This window comes from Henckelia pumila, chromosome 4 (assembly GCF_033568475.1).
Source record: "Henckelia pumila isolate YLH828 chromosome 4, ASM3356847v2, whole genome shotgun sequence".
NCBI lineage: Eukaryota > Viridiplantae > Streptophyta > Magnoliopsida > Lamiales > Gesneriaceae > Henckelia > Henckelia pumila.
In genome coordinates, this window is record NC_133123.1 from 5093298 (window position 1) to 5102547 (window position 9250).

Below are 9250 nucleotides of genomic sequence, written 5' to 3' on the forward strand. Positions count from 1 at the left end.
GATTATCATTTTTTCCCCTCAAAAATAAGTCTAACCGACCGAACCAAATTGAATCGAGCAATGAGCATGGTGTAACGACTGTCCCGCTGTCTTTAATATGGACTCGGTGAAATTGAATTCTCAGTAAAGATTCGGAATATCAACGGTTAGACGGTAAGATAGTCAATTCAAAATGCCACGAAATATCCCGCTCTTCGAGGATGTTCTCAGCGTCGAATAGAATGCCTTAAGTAGCTGGATTCTCTCTGAAGCTATTTACGCGCATTCAGACCTTCATATTCTTAATGGTAGCTATAAGTTAATGAGTTAATGAAAATTGAGTTATTTAAGTAATTGAGGACTAACATGGCGAACCGCTAATTTTAACAATAAGCTCAATTATTCCATAAAATTATGGGATGGTGGTTAGAGATGCTATCGATCGATCTATGTCATGGTTTAGAAACATTCTTAAACCACATCCCATACAATAATGTGGTGAGAAAATGATAGGAGAAAACCCTCCAACCGTACAACATAATTCTTATAAATCTCTATTTTTATTGATAATGACACATAAAATAATGGTCATTTTATATTTCAACCTACGTTATTGGTGTTTGGAAAAAAAAAAAACTAAGTTAACTTTCACCTTAATTCTTTTGTTGGTACTCTCAAAAAAATTCTTATGTTGGTCATCATTTTCTCCACACTTTCAAATACTCAAAATCTTTTTCATCTTGGCCATATTTATAAATCATAATCACAGTTTTCTACTATATTTTATTCGGTATTTAATATTTATTAACATTTTAACAAATTCATTTAAGCTGTTATTTTTAAAATAAAAAAAAAATTTGATAGGTGTGTATTTCCTATTCACCTGTATTGCTTGATTTTATGTTTAATGAACTTCATCAAAGTTTGAGCACTTATTTACATCAGACTTATATAACGAATTTAGTTTTGGAACAGACTCGAGATATGTCTCAAATTTGGGACATTGTACAGTTGTATAAGTAATCGATAAGTTTGAGTTTTAATTCAATCCAAACTTGAAAAACTAAATTAATTTACATTTTCATTTTACTGTCTGACTGTTGAGTTTTTATTTCATTACAAAAAACATTTTTATCTTATTTGAAATTGTTGTTATTACATAGTAATTAACATTGATAAATGATGATTGCAATTCTTGGGGAAAAAATGAGACCATACTGAAAAAGAAAACTGGAACTAAATAAAATGGATACCAATTCACCATTATTAAACCATAGCAAGTCAAAAGTACACGACGCTGATTATTAAAATTTGATCAAAGGGCCAACATTTAGCACAGCAATGACATCAAGATTTATATAGCATGATCTTAGAGCATAGGTGCGTTCAAATTTTCCAAGACTCGAAGATCACAGCCTCCACGATGAATTGGTTGAGGGTACAAGTGTTGAGCTCGAACAAAAAATGGGAGCTCGGACGAACTAACCAGTGTTCTGCAGTCCAGCAGCGATACCCTTCATGGTCAAAATGAGTGTGTCTTCCAGTCCGGGGGCATAGTCGCTCGTTGGATTCAAGTTCACGAGGTCGTTAGCCGATTTGGATTCCATGTACTCTCTCGAGATATGGGGCCTCAGCTTCACATGGTAGTTGGGGTCCCGAATTCTTTTCAGAGTGTAAGCTTGGCTCACGTTTAATGTTGTAATGTACGAGTCACGTAATCGGAGTCGTTGTTTCAGGTACGGGTCACCTTCTAAGAGATCCTTGTGTCCAGCAATCTGTGAAAAGAATATGGTTTTGTTTCATCGTATTCAAGCTCAATTTTTATGAAACCTTGAATAGAAAAAGGTCATTACCTGGAGAAGAAGAGTCTTCGTCTCCTCGTAGTTGGCCCTCAAACGCTCACCGAATGACAACAAATCTTCTGAAACGAGGAGTTTGTCGAATAATGCAGCGATACCCGGGTCGCCCTTGGCGAAAACCATTTCCATAAGATCAATCGTGACTCTAAAGAATGGCCACTTGTTATACATTTCCTGCAGCATTTTCAGGTTTTTAATATCCTTCTGCAAGGCATATTTGAATGCTGCTCCAACACCTAGCCAAACAGGGAGATGAAATCTGGTCTGTGTCCAGGCAAAGATCCATGGGATGGCTCTTAGAGATTCAATGCCTCCACTGGGTTTACGCTTGGATGGACGACTCCCAATGTTCATTCGACCATACTCCAATTCCGGTGTGGCCTAAAACGTTTTTTGCATGAATACAGAAGTCAAACAACTAGACAAGGAATAAATATTATTCAATGTGGTAGTTCACTTACAAGGCGAAAATATTCGACAAATCGTGGTTCTTTGAAGACGATTGACCGATACTCCTCGGTAGCAACAACAGTGATTTCATCCAAAAGTGCACGCCATTCGGGTTTGGGGGCAACTGGGGGATGCATTCCATGTTCTAGCGTAGCTGCGGTAAAACGTTGAAGCGTTCTGAAGCACAAGTGCTCCTCTCCAAACGACTGTTCAATAACTTCTCCTTGAACTGTAACACGGAGAGAACCATGTATGGTGTCTGGTGGCTGAGATAATATAGCAAGATGAGTCGGGCCACCTCCTCGTCCAACGGTACCTCCTCGACCATGGAACATCGTCAGTTTCACCCCAAATTCTTTCGCAACTTTTATAAGTTCCTCCTGAGCCTTGTACAATTGCCAGGCAGCAGATAGTCGACCAGCATCTTTTCCAGAGTCTGAATACCCAATCATGACTTCTTGCTTACCGTTGATCCGTTTCTTGTACCAATCAATCGAGAAAAGGCGTGCAACAGCAGCAGGAGCCGCCTCTAGATCAGCTAATTTCTCAAAAAGTGGAACGACTCTCAACGGCTGCTTCACATGGCATTCACGCTGTAAAAGCTCGACTGCTAACACATCAGACGGGGCAGTAGCCATCGAAATGATGTATGCACCAAAGCAGTCAGATGGGAGTTCAGCCAAAACATGGAATGTGTTCAAAACATCAGAAATCTCTTCAGTTTTCGGAAGATCGAGTCCAAAGAGGGGCCGCTTGCCCCTGAGTTCAGATAGGAGCCATTCTTGTTTACGTTCTTCAGACCACTCTTTATATGATCCAATATCCAAGTGCTTGGTAATGGCGTCTAAAACGTCAGTATGCCTGTCTGACTCTTGCCTTATGTCAAGTCTCACAAGAGACAGCCCAAAGGTGGAAACTTGCCTCAGAAAATCTAAAAGGGACCCATCGGCTATTGGCCGGTCCCCACAAGCACAAAGAGATCGATAGCACACCTCAAGGGGCTCCAAAAACTACGTAAAAATAAACTTATTCAACATAAGGAGATAACTAAAGTCAAGAGTGCCCGGTTTGTGCGAATCTTGCTTTGAGATGATCATGGGAATTGCAAAAAAAATACCTGCTCCACATTGGTGTAGGTTGCCTCCTCTGGGATATCAGATGTTCCCTGAGCTAATAGATGGCGAGAACGCTCACGTGTCTGATAGAGCCTATCCCTCACATCCCCAAGAATGACCCGATAAGGCTCGTTAGGTGGAATTGTTTTCCAAAACTCTGAGAACGATACATTGGAACACATCAATGAGCGATTACAGATACAATTAATTATGCAGAATGCATAAACAAAGATCTCATATTCATTTGCAGATATAGAAATTTAGCAGTAGCCACTTCATTGAGCTCTGGTGCAATTCTTATTAATAAGACGTATATTGAACAAACTATACAGAACAAGCATTTTCCATTACCTATGAAATGTTTTGTATCTCGCCGTGAAGATCTGTGGAGTTCCTCTGCTCGAACACGAAGTTCATCATTGCATCGCCACATTGACAACTATAAAAAACAGTGAAGTTTTGAGTATGAGCCACATATACATTGTACGGCTTGATTGTCAACTTAAAAAAAAAGACCGATAGTTTTAAACATATTTGCAGTGTATGTACCTCAAACATTAAATCCTCTATCTGGGAATAGTACAAGTTAGCAGCCATCATCCTGGCCAATAAGCAAACATCCCTCGTTACCTCAGGCGTTACCCTTGGATTGCCTGCGATATATATCAAATAACCACTGTAATCCTAGAAAATAAAGAATATAGAAAATGTACTCTGAAAAATGATACCAATGATAAATGTATTCCAATACTAATAAATAAACTTTTTGTGATTGAGTATATAAATGGATCTAAATATTAGGGAAGTAAAGATATACCATCACGGTCTCCACCCATCCAAGAAGAAAACTGGATTAGAGGGGCGTTGTATGGAACACGCTCATTAATTCCTATATTCTTAAGTGCTGTATCAACACGGCGCAGAAACTTGGGGACCCCTTTCCAGATTGTTTCATGGAAGTAACTCATCCCTGCTCTCATTTCGTCTTGGGGAGTAGGGGCAGTCCTTCGGATTTCATCAGTTCGGAAAGCTGCTTGGATCTATGGGCAGACATGAGATAAAGTCATAAAACAAAGGCAAAAAAATAAGCAAGGCATGTACTAGGATAATTCAACAGATAAAATTACATATTTGAATTCTACAAACACAATGACAACCAGTTGATTTGTTCAGAGAGGATATGTTCCCTCGGAAGAGAATACGAACTAAATTTTGTGGGGAAAATTCCACTTTTTCCAGCCTTTTGTAAGGTAATTTAGTTATTTGCACCAAACATTCGAAGCACCGCAAATCGTTATAATATATAATAAATTTTTATGAAACGAGTAATCATTTCCTCTGATTCATCAATATCAATCACCCCAGAACCTAAGATGGAAATGCAGTAAATTCATCTGTACTAACTTGAGTGGATGGTTAACTATAACAAGATTAAGTCCATCAAGGCAAAACGTAGGAATTCAAATGAAAGGGCTTTATCAGTTATCACAAATTAAGAATCCGGAAATATACGCGGCACATATCACTGTATAAATATGGGTTAAAAAGAATCAATACGTACCTCCCTCTGTAAAGCCTCATCGAGCTCCTGTTTATCATCAGGTGTAATATCTTTGGCATACAACTGAGCTAAGCAATTCCGAATCCTGGCCGAGTGAAAGTCAACACATAAGCAAGGAAGAGAACAATTTGGCAAAAAAGTAAGACCAAACTTAGCTACCTATTCAGTTAAAAAACACACAGTAAGTAGAGAACTGACCTTCCATGTTTCTGAAGCAATGATCTTCGGACAGATTGAGTTGGATGAGCAGTGAAAACCAGATCCACAGTTTGATTCTTCAATTCATCAAAAACTTCTTGAGGAGACTTCTTCAAATCAACAACAAGTCTTTTGAGAGTCTCTTCAATGTCTGATTCAGTAGTCGCCGAGCTCTCATCCGTATAATCTCCTTTTTTCAGCTTGTTCCTTCGACGATATGCAATTTGAACCTCCTCAGCCAAGTTGGCCAAGCTAAGCATATGAGAAAAAGCCTTTGCAATAACAATTGAATCACCAGGATCCAAACTCGTCAATACACTCCCAAGTTCTTCCAACTTTTTAGGATCACGCTTGCCTTCATACTCCGCAGAAAGTTCATAACATTCTTGCACCTGAAATAATTATGGAAATTAAACATACTACTTCTTCTTTCCATCAAAAAACAGTAACAGATAAATCATAAATTCGATAAAATTCAAATAATGATGTAAAAGATTTATGTTTCTACTCAGTTCAAACACTATTAGTCACTTTTACTCAGTGAGGGTGGAGTTGGAGTAACGAAGCATCCTGTGATCAACCAACATGGGCATCTTTGAGTACAATTGAAACCCAATTTCTACAAGAGACATTATAATTACATTGGCACAAGAATTAGTGCAAAAATTCAGTTTTTATCAGCAAACTCTTCCAGGAGGATTCAATACAGTGGTAGTGTCCCGATTGAGGAATCGATAAGTTGCAAGTTAGTATATTAAAGGATGTCAATACTTGTGCTTTTTAGGAAAGCCTGGAACTCAATCTTTACCCACGCTTGGACATTATAATATTTGCAGCACATGAATCTCGAGTTGGGTATGCAGTATGCACCAAAATTCAGACTGAGCAACGACATTAGTGCTTAATCCTAACATCAAGATTTAATTTTTAACAACAACATCTAAACATATACTCGTTAAACTCCAGAAAAATGAATGCCTCAATCCCACAAGACAATAATCACAGTAATTCATACCGTTTCTCTCAGATCCTCTCCATGCAAATCCTGAAGAATATCAAGAAACCGATCCAAAAGCAAGGCATCATACTCAACAAGTTTATCATCCTCCGAAACTTTTCCAGGAACCAAAAGCCTCAATTGGGCATCAATTGAAGCCATCTTCTCCAAATTTCTTGCCATTGATCCTTAAACTCCCTGTCTGAAATCTTAATTCTCAATAACCCTGCAACAAAAGTGTGTCCAAAATCACAACCTTGAATCAATGGAACAAGCCCACAGAATCCTTATCAGGACCCAGAAAACAGGAACCATATATGGATTAGAAAGTGAGAGAAAACAGCAGCTTCATGAAAGTTTTAAAATCAATTCACATGCAAAAGATTGCGTTTGAAAAAGGATGGCCCTTTAATTCATTGTCGTAAAACTCCCACGAATTGAAAGTTAACAGCGAGTGATTTATGAGTGATGTCCGTGTACCTAAAATCTGAATCTTGGGGTCGTTGAGATTTTTGGAGAACAGAGGGGAAGAGAAATGGGGACTGGCAAGAGTACCGTGATCTAAACAAATGGCGAGAGGCAATGAATATATAGACAAAGCAAGAAAATTGAAAATGGCCTCGAACTCTTTTTATTGGAAAATCAAAATTTGTTTTTAGAGACAACGATTTTAGCACGATACGCTGGATGACGGATGTTACCAAAACCACACACACTTGACTTCTACTGTATAAACTTCTTAGTAACTTAAATATATAAAATATATATATGGCCACTAGTTTCACTTTACAATATCTTAATATATTGGAACTTCTAAAAAACATGGATGCTCAACAACAACCATATGCATGTTTGATCCATAAAGTCATGATCTTTCATGAGATAGATCGATTTAGTTTATGTGTACGATGAAAAATATTGTTTTTGTTATAAAAGTAATAATTTTTAATGGATCAAAACAAATAAGATCCTCGTCTCACAAAATTGCCTTGTAAAATCGTCTTAGTAAAAATGAGATAAAATAATTTTTTAAATATATGGATTTTAAAATTTAATCTGTAGATTTTAAATATTGTTTAGAAAAATAACATAATTTTAGATTTGGGGGAAAAATAAAAATATATAATATTTGAAAAAGAAAAAAAAAACAGAAAGAAGAAAAGCTCACTTTAAATCTTTAATTAAAACTAATCGTCAATATACACATTACACACATTGTATAAACATAAAAGGAAAATAACATAAATATATAAATGTTTATACTTATGTTAAGTATTAAGTATTGTGTATCATAAAGATTATGTCGCGTATGAGACAGGGTCGACTCAATCTATATTTATAATGAATAATAATATTTTAATATAAAAAATAATATTTTTTCATGATTTGAGTCAAATATATATATATAAACGATAACAACCCGTGAAACCTGCTCAATTTTCCTATCACTTAAGCACATGCGACTGAGCGGTGAATGGAGCAGCGCATTCTCTAGGGCGTCGAGCTTTTAGTGCAAATTTGGGTTTAGAATGGTTAAATGGCGATACTTTGCCTATTTGGTTATTGACGATTGTAAATCATGACTTTTTTTTTTTTTTAGGAAAGAATATTTATTCTTTCATCCTGATATTGTTGACTGTTTTCGTTAAAAAAAAAATCCATTTTTATCTCCGGAATTTTTATTTATTTATTTTTTAAAATCAAAATCTCCCGAATTTTTAGTTACGTCAAGTTATCCCTTCAAATATAAACCTCTCGTATTATTGGTTAAATTTCCTTATCTCTTTATCTCTCGAGCTACTAATCGTACAACTTCTTTAATCATTTTGAACAAAAAGTTTATTCATATTTTTTTAAAAAAAACATTTTACTTATTATCATTAACTATGTTTACAATATATAATTAACGTGAAGGGATCATGCTAGCCACATGTACAAATTGGATTATAAATTAAGTTACAAATTGCATTTGTAATTACAAAATTATTTTAAATACATTTTTGAAAGATTTTTTCTAATTGCACTTTGTGATCAAATTTATAATCTCATTTGTACACATAACATTTTCCTAATCTGAAACTCCACGTCTCTAGTGATCTTGATTTCAAGTGATCTTGAGTTCAAATCTCCTAAACAGTACGAGATCTTTAGCTAGGTTAGTTAGGTTAAAGTTAAATATTTCATCTAAAGCGGTTGAATGTACAGAAAATAAAAATATATTTGAGCTAGGTTAGTTAGGTTAAATTTAAATAAATCTTTCATCACAAAAAGTCGAATGTACTAAAAATAAAAATAAAATCAATGGTTTTCTACATGATATAAAAAACTCTACATAAGATTATCTTCACACCAAAATGTTTATAGTTGATGTAGCCAAAAATCACTTGTATGTGACACGTTGCTTCCGCAAAGTCCGGAGTATCAGTAAGTCCTTGTATGTTCCCGATGGAGATCTTCAGTGGGTTGTTCCTACGTCACAAAACAAAGTCAGAGGAGCCGGGAGGGTTCCCGGCGAAGGCACTCCGACGCTCAAGTCAGTTATTACTCAAGGAATAATAATCGAGAGTAGAGCGATATATTGCTTAAGAAAGTGTGTACCTTAATAATGAAGTGACTTGAGCTATTTATAGATATTCGGAGAGTTTCACGGGCTTAAGCCTCTTATGGGCCTTTGTAGAATTCAGGGCCTGCTTGAATTAAATATATATAATATTTAAATAAGCTTGGGCCTTAAAAATATTCGGAGTGGACCTTCATGATTGGGCTCAGGCCCAGTTGAATTTGTAGGTGTAACCTATCATAGGCCCCCCACTCTCGGGCATGTCGCGTGTGTGGGAGGTCCGAGAGTAGAATTTTTATCGGAGTATTGTCAGAAATTTAATTGCCGAGAACGAATATTTTTTGCCAATGCGAAAATTACGGGCATCGACCTGCCCGGTCATGGATGGAGAAACCATGATGGAGAAATCCTATCAGGACTGTGATGTAGTGGAATTAAAATTCTGGTAGAATAATAATAATCCCCATGTAATTGGATAGAATTAAAATTCTGCTAAAATATTAATAGTAGAAACCAAGTAGGACTCTACCA

The 9250-nt window shown here is 36.3% G+C and overlaps 1 protein-coding gene across 1 annotated transcript; it reads right to left on the reverse strand.

The window, feature by feature from the left end:
* Positions 1-1197: 1197 nt before the first annotated feature.
* Positions 1198-6815, reverse strand: LOC140860186 (phosphoenolpyruvate carboxylase). The gene is made up of 11 exons (XM_073263042.1): positions 6640-6815; positions 6178-6385; positions 5163-5554; positions 4965-5049; positions 4221-4443; positions 3953-4056; positions 3755-3842; positions 3406-3560; positions 2300-3298; positions 1833-2219; positions 1198-1754 (listed from the first exon to the last, which is right to left on the reverse strand). The coding sequence occupies exons 2-11, from the start codon at positions 6340-6342 to the stop codon at positions 1461-1463; spliced, it is 2892 nt and encodes a 963-aa protein (XP_073119143.1). The 5' UTR covers positions 6343-6385; positions 6640-6815; the 3' UTR covers positions 1198-1460.
* Between the last annotated feature and the right edge of the window lie 2435 nt (positions 6816-9250).

Excerpts from the sequence above, each read along its gene's own strand:
- LOC140860186 (XM_073263042.1), bottom strand. The coding sequence starts at position 6,342 with ATGGCAAGAAATTTGGAGAAGATGGCTTCAATTGATGCCCAATTGAGG. Across the intron at positions 5,555-6,177 it reads GAGAGGATCTGAGAGAAACG|GTGCAAGAATGTTATGAACT; the intron begins GTATGAATTACT and ends TAATTATTTCAG. Across the intron at positions 4,444-4,964 it reads ATGAGGCTTTACAGAGGGAG|ATCCAAGCAGCTTTCCGAAC; the intron begins GTACGTATTGAT and ends GTCTGCCCATAG.